Below are 23,001 nucleotides of genomic sequence, written 5' to 3' on the forward strand. Positions count from 1 at the left end.
AGGGATATCTACTAGCTATAGTTATTATAACATCTATTCATCCACACGTTTGAACATAGTGATTCAGTGAATGTGAATGTCAAACCTCAGTATGTTCAGTTGACAGTGTGAACTCTTCAGTCCATCAGAAAGCAGCTTCACTCCTGAATCCTGCAGTTGATTGCTACTCAGGTCCAGCTCAATCAGATGGGAGTTTGATGATTTTAGAGCAGAAGACACAGTTTCACAGCATGTTTCATCAAGAGCACAGCCGTCAAAACTGCCAAAACAGAATGTTTAACCAGATAACGTTCTGATTTTGACATTTCACTGTTTTATGACATAGAACTAAACATTTAATAAAACAGCATTCAGTGAAATTACTCACAGGGCTTTTCTGCAGCATCTCACAGCTGGAATGAGTCTCTTGTAGTTTGAAGGTGACGTGAACCTCTTTGGACTGAACTCATCCAGCACCTTCTCTGACATCAGCAGTATGTAGGTCATCACTGTGCACATTGAAGATGAGAGGTCTCTTTCTGGATGTGCATCTGAACTGAGGTAACTCTGGATTTCCTCATATAATGAATTATCTTTCAGCTCAAGTAAGCAGTAGAAAAGGTTGACTGACGTTTCATCTGAGATGTCCTGTTTTTGTAATTCTTTAATGAGTTCAGTTGTTTGTCTGATGCTCACATTGGTGTCTTTAGTGTGTGTGATCAGGCCTTTGAGCATGTTCTGACTGGATTCCAGTGAAATTCCCATCAGAAACCGCAGGAACAGGTCCAGATTTCCTCCCTTACTATTTATAGCTTTATCAGTGGCTCTCTTTATTAAGTCATGAAATTTGACATTTCTAAAGAAGAACTGAAGCTTTTGTCTGGCTGTAGTTTGTGAATCATCAAAAAAAAACTGAAGCTCTTGCATGTTCTTGTTCAGGTAGCAGATGAACACATGTACTGCTGCGAGGAACTCTTGAACACTCAGATGCACAAAGCTGAAGTACTTTGTCTTATAAAGTCCATCTTCCTTTCTAAAGATCTCAGCGACCATTCCTGTGAACTCGGTGTCTTTACTCACATGAATACCACATTCTTTCAGATCTTTCTCATAGAACACAATGTTTTCCTTCTTCAGATGTTCAAATGCTAACTTAGCTAACTTCAAAATCATCTTTCTATTTAATTTTAAGTGCTCTGTACATTCACTTTCTTCTTGTTCATCATACTTCTTACTCTTAATGTTCATCTGTATCCGCAGGAAGTGAATGTACATTTCAGTAAGTGTTGTCCTTATGATCTCTGTATCGTTCTTGATAAGAATATCCTGAAGTACTGTGGCTGTGATCCAGCAGAACACAGGAATGTGGCACATGATATAGAGACTACGAGATGTCTTAATGTGTGAGATGATTCTGGAGGCCTGTGTTTCATCTGTGATTCTCTTTCTGAAGTACTCCTCCTTCTGTTCATCAGTGAATCCTCTCACCTCTGTGAACAAACCCACAAACCGAGGAGGGATCTGATTGGCTGCTGCTGGTCGTGAGGTTACCCACACAAGAGCTGACTGAAGGGGCTTACCTTTGACCAGACTTGTAAACAGCACATCTACAGATGCTCTTTCCTCAACAGTGTCCAGCGTGTCACTTTTAAAGTTCAATGGCAGGCGACTCTCATCAAGACCATCAAATATAAATGCTAGCTTACATTCATTATATAAATTTGATTTCTCTAGGTCCTTAAGTTCAGGATAAAATTTCAGCAGAAACTCATGGAGACTGACCTCTCTGTCTTTAATCACATTGATCTCTCTGAATGGAAGCAGGAACACACACTCTATATCCTGATTGGTGTTTCCTTCTGCCCAGTCTAGGATGAATTTGTGCACAGAGACAGTTTTTCCGATGCCAGCAACTCCCTTGGTCAACACAATCTTCTCCTCATTGTTTTTCCTCAGTTCAGTAAATATATCATTGCATTTTATTGGTTTGTCCTGTGTTTTTTTGTTCCTGAAAGCATTAATCTTCAGAATCTCATGTTCAGTATTGACACCTTCCATATCTCCCTCAGTGATAAACAGCTCTGTGTAAACACTCTTGAGATCTGTGTCGTTTTCTTTGTTGCCCTCAAAAATATATTTTGCTTTCTTCATCATATTGTTTTTGTGAGTTTTCAAAAAGTTTTGCAGTTCTATAATGAAAAAGAAATCTTCAGATTGTCAGATTGATACAAATTAGAGAAACATTTTTCATATCAGCACTATCCCTTGTGCACTGTTCGATTTCTGTGTACACCCTTTATGGAGCGGGTCAAATTGACCCTAATTGGATTCAATACAATTCCTCAAAAATCACACTATGAAAAACAACAAAGATTCAGGTACAAACTGTAAACTTATTGAGTGGCCTTAACTATTATGTACTTACATCAAAAATAAGTAAAACACTTTTGCTGCTATTGAGGTGGGATAGGGGTAAAGTTAGGGAGAGGGTTGCGGTATGGGTGAGTTTAAGGGTGGGTTAAGGTGTAAAGTATGGGTCAACAGTGTAATTATAAATGTAATTACAGAAATTAAATACAGACATATGCTGACTTGTTTTGCATATACATTTTTTTCTTTTTTTTTCTTAGAACATCATAACTGAACAATTAAATGTAGCTATATAATGAAAATATTTGTTTTTCTTAAGTTGGCTGTTTTGTAAACTCATTTCATAAAGTCAAGAAGTTACTTTTGACATGATGAGCACACAGCAAGTGTGTGCTTTTGGCATTTGAATTTCTTGCACTTCACACATATGGTTGTGGTGTTTTATCAAAGTATTTAATCACGAGCCGAGAGACTTGTAATACAGTATTGTTCAACTTTATTCTTCTTCTTCTTCTCTTCTACAAACAGCAGTCCTTCACCCCTCACTAGCGCCCTCAGTGTTCACTAACATTATTAACAGGACACAACATTTTCCCTTTTTTTAATTAGTCACTTAAACTGGTTCCTGCAACCGCTGTAAAATAACCCTTACTTTAAGGATCATACCCGAAATCCTAAACTTAAATTTCAACAGGAATTTAGATTATTCTTCTCTTAGCTATCATAACTGACCACAGAGCAGTAGGAATAGCATTTTTTTTCACGTAACCGAACAGTTTTTCAATTTGCACCATTCAAACATCAGTATTATCTCTCAAAGTCTGTTAACCACCGAGGTGGGTTTCGGATTCTGGGAGTGCGTCTAGGGCCTGGTTCTTGCCCAACATTCACATTCTCAGTCACAGTGAGAATGTCATCCATGGCCAAAGGTGCCATCCAGTATATTCTCATTGTTCTCACTGTTGCAAACTAGAGCTTCCTTTGAGAAACGCGCCATTTTTGAAGCATTCCATTTTCGACCATCGCTAAGAAGATAAGTACTTGGTCCGACCTTCTTTACGACTGTCAGCGGCTCTGTGTATTTGGATGACCCCTTGTGAACGTGTTCCGGTCTCCTGACTCATACAGCATCATTCACTTGAAAGGTGGGTACTTTTGCTCCTCGCTTTCTGTCTGTATACTCCTTACTGTTTTGTTGTTTTTGTTTCACAGTTTCTTTGATTTGCGTATGTGATGTAATTTTGTGTGCAACAGGCAAGATGTTCAATTTAGTGCGCATCTTCCTATTTCTCATCAACTCAAATGGAGTAGCACCTGTAGTAGCATGCGGTGTAGCTCTGTAAATCTGTAAGAAAATTGTGTCACTGCTTGTTTCCATGACTTGTGTGCTCTTTCTGCCGTCTGGATACACTCTTTCAATACCCTATTGAATCTCTCAATCGCTCTATTAGCTCTTGGGTAGTAGACGCTGGAGCGCAGATGTTTAATCTCTCTCTCTCTCAGAAAGTTTGCAAATGCATGGTAGGTAAATTGACATCCATTGTCAGAAACTAAGTGGGTCGGGTTTCCTTCCCGACTGAACACTGTAGCTAAAAAACGGGTAATCACCTCTGTTGTTACTGTAGAGGCGAATGACACTTCTGGCCATTTGCTGTAGTAGTCTGTTAGTGTGATGGCATAACGACAGTCCCATGTAGCACGTTCAGAAGGACCGGTTATGTCAATGGCCACCTTTTCCCATGGTCCATCTGGCAAATCGATGGGTGTAAGTGGTGCAGGTGCAATTTTCACTGTTTTGTCATTGTATTGGCATGACACACATGAAGCTATCTTATTCTGTACATATTTGTCCATTTGTGGCCACCAATACGGTTCTCGCAGTCTCTGTTTAGTGCGCACCACTCCCTGATGCCCCTCATGTGCCAAGTCTACCACTTTGGATCTCAGTGATAAAGGCACGATCAAACGGTCAGTACCTCTCATGACGAATGCTTTATCTACAGCCAGTTCATCGCGTACATTGAAGTATGAACCCATCTCGTTTGTTACATTCTTTTTGCATTTTGGCCAGCCATTTTGTATTTGCTGTCGCAATTGAATCAATTCAGGACAAGTGTCACATGCTGTGGTGAATTCTGACAAAGATATGGCATGCAAAGATTCCAGGAAAACGGTTGCTACTATGTCTGGTTCAATTTCATCTTCCCCTGTGGTAGCTAGTGGAAGCCTGGACAGGCAGTCGGCAGTCACATTCAGTTTCCCAGAGCGGTAAGCAACATCATATGTAAAGCAAAGTAATCTTGCAGACCACCTCGCAATTCGCAATCTAGCACGACCGGTACCCTTGAATGTGAGCAGGGTGGTAAGTGCTTGATTATCTGTGCGTAACACAAAGTGATGTCCCCAAAGGTATGTCCTCCACCTTTCTACTGCCCAAACGCATGCCAATGCTTCACGTTCAACAGTGGAATATTTTCTTTCAGCCAGCGAAAGTGTTCTGGATGCAAACGCTACAACCCTCTCTGTGTTATCTGACTGAAATTGGCTAAGTACACCCCCTAGCCCATAATCAGAAGCATCTGTAGTTACATATGTAGGTAGTGCAGAATCGTATAGTGCTAGGGCCGGGCTACTATCAGTCTGTTAATGTCCGTAAAACTATGCTCAGCCTCAGCAGTCCAGTTAAACTGTCGTTCTGTAGACTCCCTGAGTGTTTGACGTAGCGGTTCGACAACAGTTGAAAAATCTGGAATAAATTTGCTGTACCATGAGGCCAGACCCAAGAAGGATCGCAGGGAGGATGTATCATGTGGAGCAGGTGCATTGGCCACAGCTTCGATCTGATCTTGATCTGGTTGAAGCCCATCTTTAGATATGGTGTGGCCTAGGAAGCGCAAAGTAGTCTGGTTGAGTTTGCACTTCTGCATGTTTAGCTTAAGTCCTGCTTCGTTCAAGGCATGCATCACCCTCTGTAGGTTCGCATCGTGCTGCTTTTGAGTGGTTCCGTAGCAAATCACATCATCCAGGTATGCCTGTACTACTGGTATGCCTGAAAGTATGGTTGTCATCATCTTCTGAAAAGCTGATGGAGCTGAAGCATGGCCAAAGGGGACCCGACAGAAACGGAAAAGACCATCATGCATGATAAAAGCAGTAATATCACGGCTGTCTGGATGCAGTAACATTTGGTGGTAAGCGGAGGCCAGGTCAGTGGTAGAAAAGACTGTGGCTCCTCTCAATTCAGAAAATAACTCATCCATGTGTGGTAATGGGTGACAGTCGCTGACAATGGATTTGTTAGGTTCCCTGAGGTCAACACACATATGCAGTTTTCCTCCATCTTTTCCGCGTCACCACTATCGGAGAGACCCATGGAGATGCATCAATGCGTTCTATGATGCCTTTTTCATGTAGATCTTTGAGCTCATCACTCACGGCCTGCCTCACCGCGAAGGGAAGCCTTCTGAGTTTTTGTTGTACGGGCACAGCCACTGGTTTGAGCTGGATTTTGTGCACAAATCCCTTTGCACAGCCAATCTCCTGTACCTGGATCTCAGGTGCTAGTTGTGGTGTTGCGCTTGGTACTGTAGGTGTCTTTTGTGCAATAGGACCATCCGAGCTGTCAGCTGTAATAACTTTTGTGCCCTCGATACGCATGTGCAATGCCACCACCAAATCTAGCCCTAATAGAGCAGTGCCTGACTTTACCACTAGGAATGAGCCTGTAGTAGAATGTCCATCATGATTAACTGTGGCATGCATACACCCTTTAACGGGTATTTTCTCTCTAGAATATGTAAACAGGTTCACTGTAGGCACAGAAAGTTCACATGTAGGAAAAAAGGTCTGATAAATGCTCTCTGGAATAATAGAGACTGATGAACCTGTGTCTACTATTAGCTCAACGTCATGCCAATGACCATTTGCATTCGCTTGCACAGTACAGAGAATTTTATCTTGCACAGTATCAGTCATATAAAGCACAGTCAGTTCGTTTATCACTATTTCACGCACCTCTTTTCGTCTGGATCGACACATTTTGGAAAAATGTCACACTTTTCCGCATGAATTGCACGTCACTTTAACAGCCGGGCATGAAGGTTTATTAGCTAGGTGGCTGGTAGATCCGCAACGGTAGCATGAGCGGCGACTAATGGTAGGCGCGGACGCCATCGATGAAGGAGGTGTCTTTTTTTCTTTTTGGTGGACCTTCCTCTGCTGTTTATGTATGGCCCTCACCGACACGGCAGTAACCGCCGTTGGTGTCGCGGTATTAGTAGTATTGTCATCAAGAACGCCCGCATTCCGTAACCCCGCTTCAATCTTCAGAGCCAGCGAAGTAGCTTTAGCCAGGGTCAGATCCGCTTCTAACAAAAGTCTGTCTCATACGCGTGTATTGGCAACACGCTCTATCAGTTGGTCTCGAAGCATTTGCTCTTCCATATCGCCAAACTCACACCGTGCAACCAGTTCTCGCAAAGCTGCTAGATATTGATTTATTGACTCATCTGGTCGCTGTGCCCTATGATGAAATTTGTGACGTTCCACAATCACATTTACTTTAGGGACGAAATGATTTGTAAGTCCATTCACCGCAGTAGCATATGTAGTACCTGTATCTGGTAGTGTGTAAAATAGTCTTTGTCCCGCGGTGCCAAGTGCATGGAGAAGAACAGCACGCTTTCTTGCCTCTGGTCATTTTTCCCCCTCAGCATCAATTACTAACAAGTAATTCTCGAACATTTTCAGCCATGTAGGGAAGGGAATGAACGGTGTAGGTAAAGGCACATTAATAGCCATTCTCGTCGCCAAAGATGTGGTGTTTTATCAAAGTATTTAATCACGAGCCGAGAGACATGTAATACACTATTGTTCAACTTTATTCTTCTTCTTCTTTTCATCTACAAACAGCAGTCCTTCACCCCTCACTAGCGCCCTCAGTGTTCACTAACATTATTAACAGGACACAACAATGGTGCTGGTTTTTTCTGTCGTGCTTGGATGGGCACACCTCACATCTCTTCCATTTTTTTTTCCCTACCATCTGTGTTCACTCCTTTATTTTCAGTGGATCTGACTCCAGATGCACGTTTCTGCCCTCCATGTTCAGAATCTCTTTGGGTAGCTCAGGTTTCTCATTTGTAATTTGCCATTAATTTTGAACACAATGATTTGGCTTTTTGAAGTGTGTTTGGTTAGGGTTAGAGCACTTTTAGATACACTTACACTTTAGAACTGGAGCTGATGCCTGACATACATGAAGTTTTTTTATTTTATTTTGTGTCTGTACAGTTTCTTTTGAATGGCTGTCTATGAGGGTCAAACTGATCCACTAACATCACAAATGTAATATTCATTTTGCTTGTATATGTAAAAAAAAAAACAGCATGTTGAAACTTTGCATGCATATCCATGATGATAAAGGAGAAAAAAAGTCACAAAACATCAATAAAAGAGAAAAAGGTTTAATATTATTTCAGGTAGCTTGAAAAAATAAATGATAGGTAATTTTTACCATCTGTGGCTTACAAAATATTTTCCTGTATTGAAATAAGTGTGGAAATCCTAATTTTTTAGCTTCAAAAGTAGTAAAATAATAAAATAACAAAATATAACCAAGAAATGTTATTATTTTGGATCAGTACAGTTTCCTTAGAGTGTTAAAATATGCGGATTAAATTGACCCGCGAACATCACGAACGTAATTTTGTTTGTATATGTCAAAAAACACCAGCATGTTGAAACTTTGCACGCATGTTCATGATGATAAATTAGAAAAAGTCACTAAATATCAAGAAAAAAAACATAGGTTAACCAGTATTTCCAACAACTAGAAAATCTAAATGGGTCAAATTGACCCACAACATAACACAAGGGTTATCATTATTATTAATAACTGATGCAGACCGATTAAATTCATACTGCTCAGCACAGCAAAGACCATCTCTAACAGCTTGGTTTCAGTTTTAGAGTTTCTGAAAGTTTTTTTATTTATTTTTTTACCGATTGAGATCATCTTTAGGGCATACTGACTAATGTTAATATAAACTGATAAATGATTTACACATTGTCTAGCACACACATCAAACAGGATGTGAAGCTGTATTTACAACATGTTTTGACCTGCTAAAATGAACCTTTCCATGTGTGATCGTAATCATGGATTGATGACATTTAATCAATTTGTTGACAGTGCCACCTACTGGTCTATTTTAATAAACAATTTTTAGACCTTTGTGAACTGGGTATCATTGGGGACATGCAGTAACACTTTATTTTAAGGACCAGCTCTCGCTATTAACTAGTTGCTTATTAGCATGCATATTATTAGCATATTGGCTGTTTATTAGTACTCATGAAACTACCTTACTAACTATTAATAAGCAGCAAATTATGAGTTTTTTCAGGGAAAACTTTTAGTTAATAATGAATATGTGTCACAGTGTCTGGGTTGTTTCCCTGGGAATCCACTAGGTGTCCTCCTTCCCCACAGTGTCTGTCACTTTATGAATCACATTCCTCACGTCCTCTGCTTAACTTGCACCCAGCTGTCACTAGTTACTAATCATTACACTCTGTCTAATTCCCATTAGCGTTTGTCTCTCCTTGTGTATTTAACCCGGTCTGTCTTAGTATGTGTCACGGAGTCCTTGTGAATTAATGTCCGTCATTCAGTCGTGCCCTTGCCTTGTGTTCTTGTTTTGTTTTCATGTTGGATTGTTATTCTGGTTTTGACCCATGCCTGGACTGTTTACTCTTTGGATTGCCCTTAAATAAAAACGTACTCGCATTTGGATCTCTCACGGTGTCTCCTTGTATCACCGGTCGTGACCCGAAGGACTCCGTCATTGCAAGATCAGCGGTATGTGTTCTGATGTTTCCCGTTCCCCAGCCAGGATGGCGGAGCGGAGAGCGAAATATTTGAAGTTGACCGCCCTCCGCCAAGAGGGCAATGAGGTGGGTGCCATGGCACAGGTGTTCTGGTCCCTGGCTGAGGGCATGGGATACAATGACGCAGCCCTTAAGGATTATTTTAACAGCAGGCTGGATGACCCGGTTCCTCAAGAGGAAATGGTGCATTTAGACACATTTGAGTTCTGGGAATTTGTGTAATACTTGCAGCATCGGCTGCCGTGGGATGCCCCATCCACTCCTGTCTCTTCCGGTGGGATGGCCGGCAACCCACCACCACTACCAAAGAAGTCTGCCAGCCCAGAGCCACTGCACAGGATGGCCGCCGGTCCAGCACCACAGCCCAAGATGGCCGCCAGCCCAGCGCCACAACACCAGGTGGTCGCCAGCTCAGCACCAGAGCACAAGATGGCCGCTAACCCAGCGCCAATGCCCAAGATGGCCACTGGTCCAAAGCCACGGTCCAAGATGGCCGCCCGTCCAGAGTCATGGCTCAAGATGGCCGTCAATCCAGCGCCACAGCACAAAATGGCTGCCAGCCCAGCGCCACAGCACAAGATGGCCGCTAACCCAGCGCAAATGCCCAAGTTGGCCACCGGTCCAGCGCCACAGCACAAGATGGTCACCAGCCCAGCACCACAGCACAAGATGGCCGCCTGTCCAGAGTCATGGCCCAAGATGGCTGCTTGCCCAGCGACGATACACAGGATGACAGTCACAGCTGACCCTCCAGAGTTGAGTCAGGTTCCAGTTGATCCTTCGGAGTCGAGTCAGGTTCTAGTTGACCCTCCAGAGTCGAGTCAGGTTCCTATTGACCCTCCAGAGTCGAGTCAGGTTCCAGTGAACCCTCCAGAGTCGGGGCTAGTCATCGATGACCCTCCAGAGTCAGGGCCAGTCACCGAGGACCCTCCAGAGTCAGGGCCAGTCACCGACAACCCTCCAGAGTCAGGGCTAGTCACCGACGTCCCTCCAGAGTCAGGGCTAGTCACTGCTGAACTTCCAGAGTCAGGGCTAGTCACCGTTGACCCTCCAGAGTCAGGACTAGTCACCGTTGACCTCCCAGTGACAAGTCAAGTCACCGGTGATCTTCAGGGACCGAGTCAAGTCACCGGTGATCTTCAAGGACAGAGTCAAGTCACCAGTGATCTTCAAGAACAAAGGCAAGTCACCATTGATCTTCATGAACAAATGCAAGTCACCAATAATCTCCATGAACAAATGCAAGTCACCAATGATCTTCATGAGCAGAGTCTGACCACCAAGGATCTTCATGAGCAGAGTCAAGTTAGCATTTATCTTCTGGAATCCAGTCTAAACACCATAGGGTTTCCAAAGCTTCGTCAGGTCCCAGTCGAACTCTATGGGCACCCGATGGATCCTGTTTTGGCCACGGAGGCTACTCTTAACTTGTTCAGATACTTTGTTTCAGACTTGCCCAACCAGACTTGTCCTCCTGTTGGTCCGGCCGCACGAACGTGGTGGTCTTCTGCTCCGCCCAGGGGGGCTTCCGCCCTGACCACATGGTTGTGGTGGTCTTCTGCTCCGCCCTGAGGGGCTTCCACCCTGACCACACGGTGGTGGTGGTCTTCTGCCCCGCCCTGGGGGACTCTTGTCCTGACCACAGGGTTGTGGTGGCCCTCTGTTCCGCCCTTGTGGGCGCCACGTGATGTCCTTCATGGACTTATGTTTTGTGTTTTTCGTTTTCTGTTGCGTTTCCTGTCGGTTCCTCTCTGTTAGCCTGGCCCTCCTTCCCTCCCCCTGACCCTCCTCTGGTCCACCTTCCTCCTGGTCTCCCTGTTTTGTGTTTACACTTCTGGTGTCTGTTTCCCATGTTTCTTTTCTGGCCCTCCGTCCTTCCCCCTGAGCCTCCACCTGTCCACCTCCCTCCTGGTCTCTGTTTTATGTCTTGTCGTGGAACGTCTGGGAGCCGCTCCGTAGGGGGGGGGGGGGGATGGTATTGTCACAGTGTCTGGGTTGTTTCCCTGGGAATCCACTAGGTGTCCTCCTTCCCCACAGTGTCTGTCACTTTATGAATCACATTCCTCACGTCCTCTGCTTAATTTGCACCCAGCTGTCACTAGTTACTAATCATTACACTCTGTCTAATTCCCATTAGCGTTTGTCTCTCCGTGTGTATTTAACCCTGTCTGTCTTAGTATGTGTCACGGAGTCCTTGTGAATTCATGTCCTTCATTCAGTCGTGCCCTTGCCTTGTGTTCGTGTTTTGTTTTCATGTTGGATTGTTATTCTGGTTTTGACCCATGCCTGGACTGTTTACTCTTTGGATTGCCCTCTAATAAAAACGTACTCGCATTTGGATCTCTCACGGTGTCTCCTTGTATCACCAGTCGTGACAATATGCTCCCTACTCAGAAGTGTTACTGGACCCACTATTCTGCTCAATATGTATTTGTATAAGATCTGCCACTGGTGTGACTGGCCCTGTAATGCTTTCAGTTATATTTTCTCTAGTTTGTATTCACAGACAGTGATTGATATTTACTCCGGATATGTTGTGAATTACCTCCAATAGGGAAATATGTCTTCATATTGCCCTTAGTCTGAGCTGTGAGAGAGAGTAAGAGAGAATTCATCACTGGGAAACATCTATCACACATTATTAACATCAGCAAATCAAAGAAGAAAAGTGGTTTAAGTCAAACCATCACACTTGTAAATATTTACTCACATTACATCATGGGGAATGACATGTTACCTTGCTTGTGTTCATTCTCCAGCTGATCAGCCAAATCATTATGCTGCATCTTTCTCAGGATGTCCAGCATGATCTTTACACCTCCTTCTGGTCCAAAGCATGCCACCATCTTTTCCACTGTGTCAAATATATCTACCTTTTCCATTTCAGATTTTGATATACACTTATGATGTGCATTCATTAAGCGCCAATGAAACTCCTTCAGTTCAAATTCTACCAGCTCCTTCAGTGAGTCCACAAGCAGCTCTTTAACAGATGCCATTGTCCTTCACCGACTCACAGCTGCAGGACAAAAAAAAAAAATCTGAAGCACTTTCACTCTTGACATGGAACCAAGTGCTCGAATCTTATTTGGATTATGAATCTGTGAATGTAGATTTGTATATGAATCATCAGAAAGTTGTTTAAGCAAATCTGCAATAATTGTTTTAAGTTTTGTTACCAACAACTAACAAAAAAACTGCTGTACACAATGTCTCAATGCTGTCTGATACTGTAAGTGTAGAATCAATAAATTTTAAAATCTATATATTTCAACATCACATAAATTAGTACAGAATTATTTACTAAACATGAAATAAATAATGATGTAGATGTTTCTTGTTTCTTCAATGAACTGTGTTCTGAAACTCTTTTCAGTTCTGAATTTTTTCTAGGACTCTGGAGGGGAAAGATTTTTTCTTAGAACCAGAACAATTTAAGAAAACTAATAAAATCAGTTTCTCAGACTCAAGATGAGAGTTAAACCAGACCCACACACAACATATTTGAAATACCAATAAAAGTAAAATAATTTACAAATTAAAGGTAAAAAAAGACAAACAACAATGAAACACATATATAAACAGAGTAGTGATTCCAATTCTGGTTTATGATTTTAAATAAACTTTAAGCAAATGTATTTGTTGTTAATGTAACACTTTAGGGACCAATAATCACTAATAACTAGTTGCTTATTAGCATGTAAATTAGTAGCATGTTGCCTTATTCTGCATGACATATTTTAGATCCCTAAATCCTACCTCATACCTAAACTTGACAACTACCTAATTATTAATAAGCAGCAAATTTTAAGTTTATTGAGGCAAAATTCATTACTAGTTAATGTTGAAAAATGGGACCATTATTTATTTCGTTTATTACAAGTCAAAAACAACTCAATAGCCTTAAAGTTTAATCAGGATCCAACGAAAGATATCACATATTTAGTACAGGCAGTTTTTTTCCCTTTTACTTAATAATAATAATAATCATAATTTAATCAGATAGTATAATTTCAAAGATTTAAATAAAAAACAGAATGGTCTGACTTAAGCTTTGTGAAAACATGCTATGTAAAACATTCCAGCAGAAAACAACAGTAGCAGACAGACTGAATGAAGATGCTATTTCACTCTCAACTTGTAGGTGGAGCTCATGGAACAGCAGGTATATAGTATTTCCTTGGTTACCACTGTGAACAAAGCAGTTCTGCGATTATAAATACTACTTTACTGACACTGTTTTGGCATTGCCATCAAAACTTTTTCTGAAGACAGTAATTTCCTGTCAGTGATGCATTCAAATTTTCTTCCTATAATTTGAGCATCATGAACAGTGAGTTGCTCTGTCTGCTACAGTACACCATAACAATGTTCCAAAACCATCTGAGTTTTGTGTGTTTCAAATATTTCACATGTGATTTTAACATGATTGCAAGTGCTTTTCCAGTAGAACCCAAAAATAACAAAAAATTAAAGGGGGGGGGGTGGGGTGGGTGAAATGCTATTTCATGCATACTGAGTTTTTTACACTGTTAAAGAGTTGGAATCCCATGCTAAAAATTGAAAAGTTTCAAAAATTAAGTTGTACATTTGAAGGAGTATGTCTGTTCCAAAAATACTCCTTCCGGTTTGTCACAAGTTTCGGAAAGTTTATTTCGAGTATGGCTCTGTGTGACGTTAGATGGAGCAGAATTTCCTTATATGGGTCCTAAGGGCACCTCAGCCGGAAGAGAGCGCGCTCCCGTATAGCAGAGCGCTGGGAGCACAGACATTCACTGATCAGAGCGAGAGCGTCGCGAAATGTCACAAAATAAATGTGTTTTTGGTTGCCAGGGCAAGACAACCCTGCACAGATCACCCAAAAAAAACAGCATTAAGGGACCAGTGGATGGAGTTTATTTTTACAGAGCATCAACGGAGTTGTGCAAGTGTTTTTGTTTGTTTCCCTGCATTTCGAAGATGCTTGTTTTACAAACAAGGCCCAGTTTGACACTGGATTTGCACATCGTTTATTTCTTAAGGATAATGCAGTCCCAATGAAAAAGGGTCACGACCGTGTGTTGGAACCGCATGCGGTGAGTAAAACTGCTTCAAATATCTCTGAGTTGTTAACTTAGCTATCGACGCGTAAGCACGTCAAGTAAACAACATGCGATGTTGTCATCAAACTGCACTTTCCACATGTACAGCTTAAAAAAAAAAAAAGACGACATAAAGTGGAACTTAGTCATTTTCCAAAACCGCTAAGCAAATATATACAGTTTCAGTACATACCACATAGAGATGTCGCTGCTGATGCTACTCTTGTTAAATTTCAGCCTCTGGATCTGATTCTGGATCATAAATATACACTGAATCTGACTGTTAGCCATGGTTTGTTTTGGTTGTTTTTTTTCCTCACGGTAATGTCACAGCTTCCAAACACTCTCAACACAAAAGCCTACTCGCGCTCGTGATTCTTTAGCTCCGCCCACATGTCACGCCTCCACCCGGTCGTGTTTTTCTGGGAAAAATCGGTACACACTATCTTTCTCTTATGAATATAATAAAACTAAAGACTTTTTGGAGTTATGAAGGATGCAGTACTACTCTATAGGTACTCAAGATTAACAGGATATTGAGTGAAAACGAGCACCCCCCCCCCCCCTTTATGTACAAAAAATACAGTACAAAGACTGAAGAAATTTAATGTTTTGTACTTATTTTCTGTTATATTCGGGAGCTACTGGGACATTGATAAAGATCTTCCAATAGACCATGATGGATGGGTTGGCAACCACTGCTATAGAAGAACATAACATAAAAGACAACAAGCCATTGGCTTAAAACACTGTCCTGTTCAATAATGAAATAGATCAACAAGCTTTTTGGCTAACACATAAGCCATAGTTGAGTCAAATGCAGATGAAGAGTCAGTAAAAGCCACACATGCCCTTGTTGTGGGGTCTCCAAATGTTGAGATACTAAGTGCACAAGAGTTATTACTTCATCTTCAACACCCTTCCTTGTCCTATATGCAAACTGAAATGGATCTTATCTTAATTGAAACAAATCTTCTAAATGCTTTAATGTCTCCATTCTCATCATTTTCTTAAGTGTTTTCATCACCAATATTTGTGACAAGTAGTGAGGGCTACTCTACATTACTTTTCTAGATTGCTCCAGGACTCATTTCATGTATTTTATATCAAATAAACAAATATTTAAGAGTGGTAAAAAAAAATTCAAGGCACGATCAGTGTCTATAACTTTTAATATTTTTGAGCATTATCAAATCTGGTTGATAAAAAGTGAAGCCCAAAGGGTCTTCTTTCTAAAGACATCACAATTATGTTTGTAACACACTGAAGTAGGAAACTATTACAATTATAAGTTTGGTAGAGCACTTTCATCTGGAAGACTTCCGCAAACACCCACGATCACAAATAACAATGATTTTCGTAAAATAATGATTAATTATTAATTGATGATTTGTTATTATCATTATGGTCTTGTGAAGATAATAATATGGGCTGCAATAAAATATTGAATACGAAGAGTAGTGCTGCTGAGTGCAGGCATGTTTCAGCCCAGTAACACACCGTTCCTCAGAGCCAAAACACAGACCGAATTCTGTTCAGCTGGAGGGGTTGGGTTTTTTGGGGGTAGTTATGTATGGCTTGTGGGGGTCGAGGTGTGAATCTCTTGCTCTTTCATAAGGACAGTGTCTTATGAGGCTTTCAAAGTTGCTGAACCGGTTTATATAGGACTGTTGTTTTGGTTATAGACTAAAAATTGGTCTGCCCCCACGTAAGATTTTTCTAGTTTTTTTGTCTAGTCATTCATTTCTTATATTCAACTAATCAGAGGTTTATATTAAATTTAAATAATCAAGTATTAATATATTCCACGCTCAAGCACATGCATTACGTTTGCCACAAAGCACATGCAGAAGTAGCCTAATAATTGTGAAAATGTTGACATTTTAATAATTTATTAATAAACAAATGTTTTCTTGTCGTCTGCAAGATGAAATTCACGAAACTTTACTTTTGTAGGTCACATGGCAGTAAATAATACGATGATATGATTATGCAGTCAACATATATATTTAATAAAAACATTAAAAATGCACGCCAGGTTTACACTAGACACAAGTGGCATGATCCGACAAATTACAACAGAACACAGTGATGGATACACTGGACACGATCCCCATCAGAGAACAGATGCTCGTTCTGTTTAAGATGAAATGTTCTGACACTGCGTTCAGATGATTTGACACTATAGTGTGATGTCATCAAGTTTAGACACACTTTTCGCACAACAACTCTCGCGTCCGGTGTAGACACAGACAGTGACAGCTCTATTTATAAATAAGTTATATAAGAACAAAAAATTATAAACCAGCGGCATAACGAGATGAAAATATAGACTAGAAAATATATCTCCACTTGTTCTGTCCTCCGTCCATGACACTGACTCACTGCGGAGCTGCCAGATTTAATATGAACAGCTCTCAACGCCTAGTGGATGGTTAGATGCATGATGGGCTAGTATTAACAAAAAAATAATAATAATAATAAAATAAAGGTATTTCCAGCATTAAGGTAATAACATTACAGTTTTTTATCATCTTATCTCAGTTATAAATTTATAACTATATTAAAACGTCTTTGTCATTTGAATATTGATTTTAAAATTTTAAGATTTTTTTTTAATCATAATCATAGTTATTTTTTTAGGCCATATGCTATCGCCCAGCACTAAAAGCAAGTAAAGAAGGCTCCCTTTAAAATCACTTATGTTGTCAGTTAATGAAGCTCTTATTTACATCGTGTGCATTTTGTTGATTATAATGAGAGAACTTGAGTTTAATTGTGAGGACGTTTTATTAATCCATCCATTCTTTAGAGTTTCAAAATTTTAGCTAAATCGTGCAGGTTTAATTTATTCGTTTCTTGTTTTAGGCTAATTAGGCATACTTAATGTGAACAAAATTATACAGTGCTTCACGTTTAAACATGCAACAATTTCTTAATCAGTTTACAGACAAATGTCTTTTTCCCAATAAGTTATGTCAAAATAAAGGACAGGTAACGAATAAGAAAAATGCATGTTTTTTTATTAAAGGAATTTTAAAATATAAATTAAAATATAGGCATATAATATATTAAAATATTGACATTGCATATTAATCCATGTAGCCTACCCCCCTAAAATAGGCTACCACTTTTAATGCTCCGATGCAAAGTAAACCACAATTTCTTTTGAATAATTTAACACATAATTCATATAATATAAATAATACTGCACACCTTTTAAATGTGTCAAATCTAAAATATGGTTTAATTCCATGTAGCTTAGAAAATATAAGCACAGACTCAGGCACAGGCTTGACATTTGTCCTGCTTGAATTTGTTCTAAGAAATGCACATAACTTCATAAGTACCAAACTTTCATCTATGAATATTACATATTAAATATTTTAAATATTTAACTATAGTACTTTTCTTTAATTTTCCGTAACTGAAGCCGTCAAATGTAACACATCAGGAGGCAAAACTGACGTCTATTTGCGAAAATGTGCTTTGATGCGCTTGTTGGATAACTTGTGGTTAAAGCGCGACTCAGCGGTCAAAAGCTGCAAATGCACTTTACACCGCCCGCGGCGGTAAAAAGGTCCTTTTGAATGTCTACCTATTGTAAGAACTGAAGATTTGGATTCTGCTCTTGCCAGTCTTTGAGCTTCAACAACTGAGAGCAAGGCAATCCCAGTTGAATATCCACTTCTGAAGCCACACGATCCACGTTGCTTGAGGTCCAGTGTAAAGTTTCCACAGTCAGTGATGGTTCGGGGTGCCTTGTCATCTGCTTGTGTTGGTCCACTATGTTTTCTGAGGTCCAAGGTCAAAACAGCCGTATACCAGGAAGTTTTAGAGCACTTCATGCTTCCTGCTGCTGACCAACTTTATGGAGATGCAGATTTCTATGAAAATCTATGAGGTATTGTGGTATTGGGGTATATATGGGGTTTTGTATAGAGGAAGGTGCGATATGCCAAACCCAAGAAGAGCTGAAGGCCACTATCAGAGCAACCTGGGTTCTCATAACACCTGAGCAGTGCCACAGACTGATCGACTCCATGCCACGCCACATTGCTGCCGTAATTCAGGCAAAATGAGCCCCAACTAAGTATTGAGTGCTGTACATGCTCATACTTCTCATGTTCATACTTTTCAGTTGACTAAGATTTCTAAAAATAATTTCTTTGTATTGGTCTTAAGTAATATTAAAATTTTCTGACATACTGAATTTGGGATTTTCCTTAGTTGTGAGTCATAATCATCCTCACTTTTTGAATGGAATTAGTGAAATCAACTTTTTGAGAGAGAGAGAGAGTGAGAGAGAGAAAGATGTAAATTGTGTCTTTGTCTCTCTTTACAAACAATGAAGTTTAGTTGATTAAAAACAACGTTTAACCCTCTCCTTGCTGAAAAATATGATGTAGCAATTCAGCATCGATTAGTAAATGTCACGTGGCAGCGCTGACAAGCTTATGAGCTTCTGGATGTTACTTTTTGCAAATCAATCTCAGATCTGTGTGCCAGTGATGTGTGTGTGTGTGTGCACATTAAAGCGATATAGAACTGTGATTAAACTTGAACAGTTTTAATGCACTGACCTTATCACACTATATTTGTTATTCAAAAAACTTTTGAACATTTAAAAACAATTTATGAAAAAATGCTCAGAAACTATTTTCATGAATATCAAATAGGCTTTTTTTTTTTTAATCACGTCATTCCGAAAAGGTTGCCAATCCCTGATCTAGATGAAAGCAACATGAGATCGATTTTTCTGGACGTTGTGGGAAACTAGAGAAATTAGTTCTTACAAAATTACGAAGCTGGAAATACTCTTAGTAGTTATTTCCTGAAAATAACTCTCAGAGTAAAGAGTGCATTACGAGAAATACTGAAATCACACTCACTTACAAACAGTAAAATGAGAGAAACAGAAACAGTGATTTCACACGGTGTGAAATTCAACAATATCAGAATGAGCAGCTCTCCATGATTCACTGACAAAGACACACTTGATCTTGATCACACTTGATCATCTGTTTGATCACAACATCAAGAGCTTTAAATAAAATCATCAAAATGACTTCAACACAGCATTAAACTCTCAGAAGCTCAGAGTGACCAATGATATATCATAAGATGTCAATCATACATGAAAATAACTAAAGAAAGATCAAACGCTCACCTCAAACAATATTTATATTTCCTCTGAACCGTTGTGTTGAACAGCAGTTCTGAGATTTCTTTCACTTCTGTAGAACTACTGAAACCTGCTTCCTGTTTTCTTTCAGGGAGAGGCATGAGAATTAGAAGAATAACAGTCAGACATCAACACACACACACACACACACACACACACACACTCTGATCTGGTTCCTTATAAAGATTAATTCTCAGGAAATTGTACTGCTGTATTTGCACAGATGTTTCAGTTTAATTTTAACTAAATAATAGAGATGACAGATTTTGACAAATAATGGAAAAGACACAGTAAACATATGTAAATATAAATGTATATGTGGCAGGACGAGGGGAGCTCGTAATTCGTGGGGCACTAGGGCCTAGCTTTTTTAGAATAGAATAACTGCAACTTTACAAAAACCGACTACGCCACTCTGACATCAGAGAATGAATGATACCCTTTATCTTAAGACACACAAGTTCGTTGCACTAGTAAGGAACAGACATGCAAATCATACAAAAGGAGTTCTTTATTATTAAAAGCAGACAGGAGTAAACCGGGCGTACCAGGCAAAACTCCTCACGGCATCTGACCATCGAATGTATGTGTTATAGAGGCAGAGGAGTTTTACAATCATTCAAAAGTCAATCACTACAAAATAAACATACAATAAAACCTTACACTCAAAAGCTTTTCAGCCACGGGCTAAAGAACAAGGAACCAAACCACACACTGTAGAGTAAACTTATCACTCACACACAAAATCGGTGCGTCTCACTGCACACAGCACCCAGTGTTCAAAACCACCACCAGCACGCTGAGGAAAAGGAGGATTCCTGACTGAAGCCCCTGGCATCTAGCAGAAAGAGAGTTTACAGTTGCTCACACACACACAAAAAAAAGAAAAAGATCACGATTAGAAAAATCACAATGAAGTCAATATAAACAGCAAAAAAACAAAAATACTAATAATCCAAAGACACTTCACTGAAAACTATAATTCACACTAACACAATCTCGAAACAAAAAAAACAAAACAAATTACTAATAACATCCAACCCACATAACAAACCACTCTTACAAATCAGACTAAATGAAACAGACAAAAACCACAAAACAGTAGGTTAGGACAACGGCGATTCCTCGCAGTAAATACGGAAGAAAGGCAGAGAGGAAAAGATCTCAGACACCTTAGAAGGGAAACACAATGGTTAAATGCCCGCCTGAATGCCCAATGGTCTCGACCCAATAAGGAAAAGACTCACCCGCCGATAGAACCATGTCAATCACTTAAAACAAACCACTCTAGATCGCTCGTTGATTTGTTTTGATCCTGTAGCGTCACACGTTGTTTTACATGTGCCTGAAATACACGAAAGACCCATACCCACTCGTCAGAATCCCAACCAGAGAGCTGGTTCCCACAAATAACTGCAATAACAGCTTACCGAAAGAAATCATTTCATGAGCACGCAAAAGCTGGCATACAGCCGCAGTCAAATCACCCGCACGTTGGAAGCAAATGGGAACCCCCGACTCAATCGGAGGTGACGTACATCTCGACATGAATGGAAATGCGCTATTTATAGCCTAATCGGAAATGACGCGTCACCCCAACTAAAAGGAAATTTGTAGGCGGCAAATTCTAATTAAATCATTAGTATCCATACAAACATGGGAGGAGAGCATCTGGTCACATATATAAATATGTGACCGTTAGCATTTATCAGGGTATGTATAAAGATTATTTTTGTCATTGTTTAGTAGGTTGTGACTTATTCTATGTAATTATGTCATTAAAAAATTACCGTGGCTCAGTTTGTGTAGTGAGAATGATATTTTTACTGCTAAAACATTTTATTTTAGTAAGTAAAGTACTTATATAGCACATTTATACACAGCTAAGTAAATGTGAGTGCTGAACAAGGAAAATCACAAGCATACATAATTTAAAACAATATAAAAGTACTGTAAAAACAGCAGAGAACAGATATTTAGATTTAGGTAGCAGACAGATGTGAAGAGAGCTGATTCCAGGTGAGGAGGACCAGTGACAATAAAAGCTTTCAGTCTTTCATTTGAGACAAGATCCTGAGCCATATGCAGAAGTACTTTATCAGAAGATCTTAAAGATCTGCTAGATGAGTGAGGAAGGATAAGATCTTTAATATATGATGGAGCCGGATCACTGAGGACTTTAAAAACAAACAAAAGTTTTAAACTGGATAAAGATTGTAGAATTAATTGGTTCAAAGAAGAAAACAAATGTAGAAGAGATTCTGGCTTGAGATTGCATAAATAATATAATTAATATAAGGAGAATATCTCACCTTTTAGAAAGATAGTGCATAAATAATATCTATGAGTGAAACACATTTATGACATTTCATATTATGTACAGTGTAAAACAACCTCATTTCAACTTTTACAAAACTAAAAGGGTATGTCGTAAAAAACAGTAGGCTACTTTCAATTACACTTACAATTATATTAAGTTTGAAGACACTTTACAATCTTGTAATCCCTACATGTCCAAATTTAGTCACATTTCTTGAGTGCTTCATGATTAAGTTAGTATTTCATGCTTGCTTACATTAATAAGGAAGTCGCTTAGTGCTCCACACCTGAAGTATGCTTTGATCAAAATGTTTGGCTACCAGAAAATTTTTCCAAATGTCTTTGGTCTCTCTTGAAGTCAATTCACATAGGAGCAAATAAAAAAAAGACAGTTTTTCAAAATGAAAACAAATCTTAAAGCTCCCCCTGTCCAATCCTAGTGACGTCCCTGGTTGCCATATCTGTTTGGAGTGAAAGAAAAAAAACAACTCATGATATGAGTTTTTAAAGTTTGGTCTTGAGAGACAAGAGACTGCTTTGATCAAATATTTGGCTGACAAATATAGACATCCCTTTCCACGTTACTGTATTTTGTAGTTATATCATATATGGTTATTATTTTCTTCCTTTTCAGGTCATGCTTTCTGGACAATTCAATTCACAGCATTTACATTTATGTCCATTAAGTCTGCAAAAGTAGTACATTTGAACATTTCTCCTTTTTTGTACATTAAGGAACAATAAACATCTAAATACAATTAAACACTTGTGTTCACTCAACACTTCAATTTGTCTTTAATGTTTCATTTAGTCTACTTTAGAAATAGTGAAGTTCTATACAGAGTTTAATCAGATTCATTACAGTGCAACAGCACCATATATTTAATGGAATAAACAATAAGAATCAATAGTCTTAATTGATGCTGGAATTATGTTTTTAACCCTTACAAGTGTAAATTCTACAGAAAACCACCAATGTATCTTTCAACTTTTCCACATAAACAGAATGGAGAGACTAAACTCAACATAGCACATTGTCCAGCTTGACCTGGGAAATCTATCAGATTACACAGGGAATATAGTAAGACCGTTTCACATCTTTTACTTACACTTCACATTTTTAACAGCATCGTGAATTTTAAACTGTTCACTCAACTAGAAATTACAGTGACTGAA

General features: G+C 39.5%; 1 protein-coding gene across 1 annotated transcript in view; it reads right to left on the reverse strand.

Moving 5' to 3' along the window:
• The window catches only part of LOC113091518 (NACHT, LRR and PYD domains-containing protein 3-like), a 39,523-nt gene extending 19,946 nt beyond the window's left edge, over nt 1-19,577 (reverse strand). The window contains exons 1-5 of the mRNA XM_026257093.1: nt 19,492-19,577; nt 11,978-12,259; nt 11,786-11,827; nt 368-2,168; nt 86-259 (exon numbers count right to left, since the gene is read on the reverse strand). Coding sequence (XP_026112878.1) covers nt 86-259; nt 368-2,168; nt 11,786-11,827; nt 11,978-12,239 — 2,279 coding nt within the window. The 5' untranslated portion in view covers nt 12,240-12,259; nt 19,492-19,577. The remainder of the gene's footprint in view (nt 1-85; nt 260-367; nt 2,169-11,785; nt 11,828-11,977; nt 12,260-19,491) is intronic.
• Between the last annotated feature and the right edge of the window lie 3,424 nt (nt 19,578-23,001).

The sequence above is a fragment of the Carassius auratus genome, unplaced genomic scaffold, assembly GCF_003368295.1.
Source record: "Carassius auratus strain Wakin unplaced genomic scaffold, ASM336829v1 scaf_tig00214205, whole genome shotgun sequence".
NCBI lineage: Eukaryota > Metazoa > Chordata > Actinopteri > Cypriniformes > Cyprinidae > Carassius > Carassius auratus.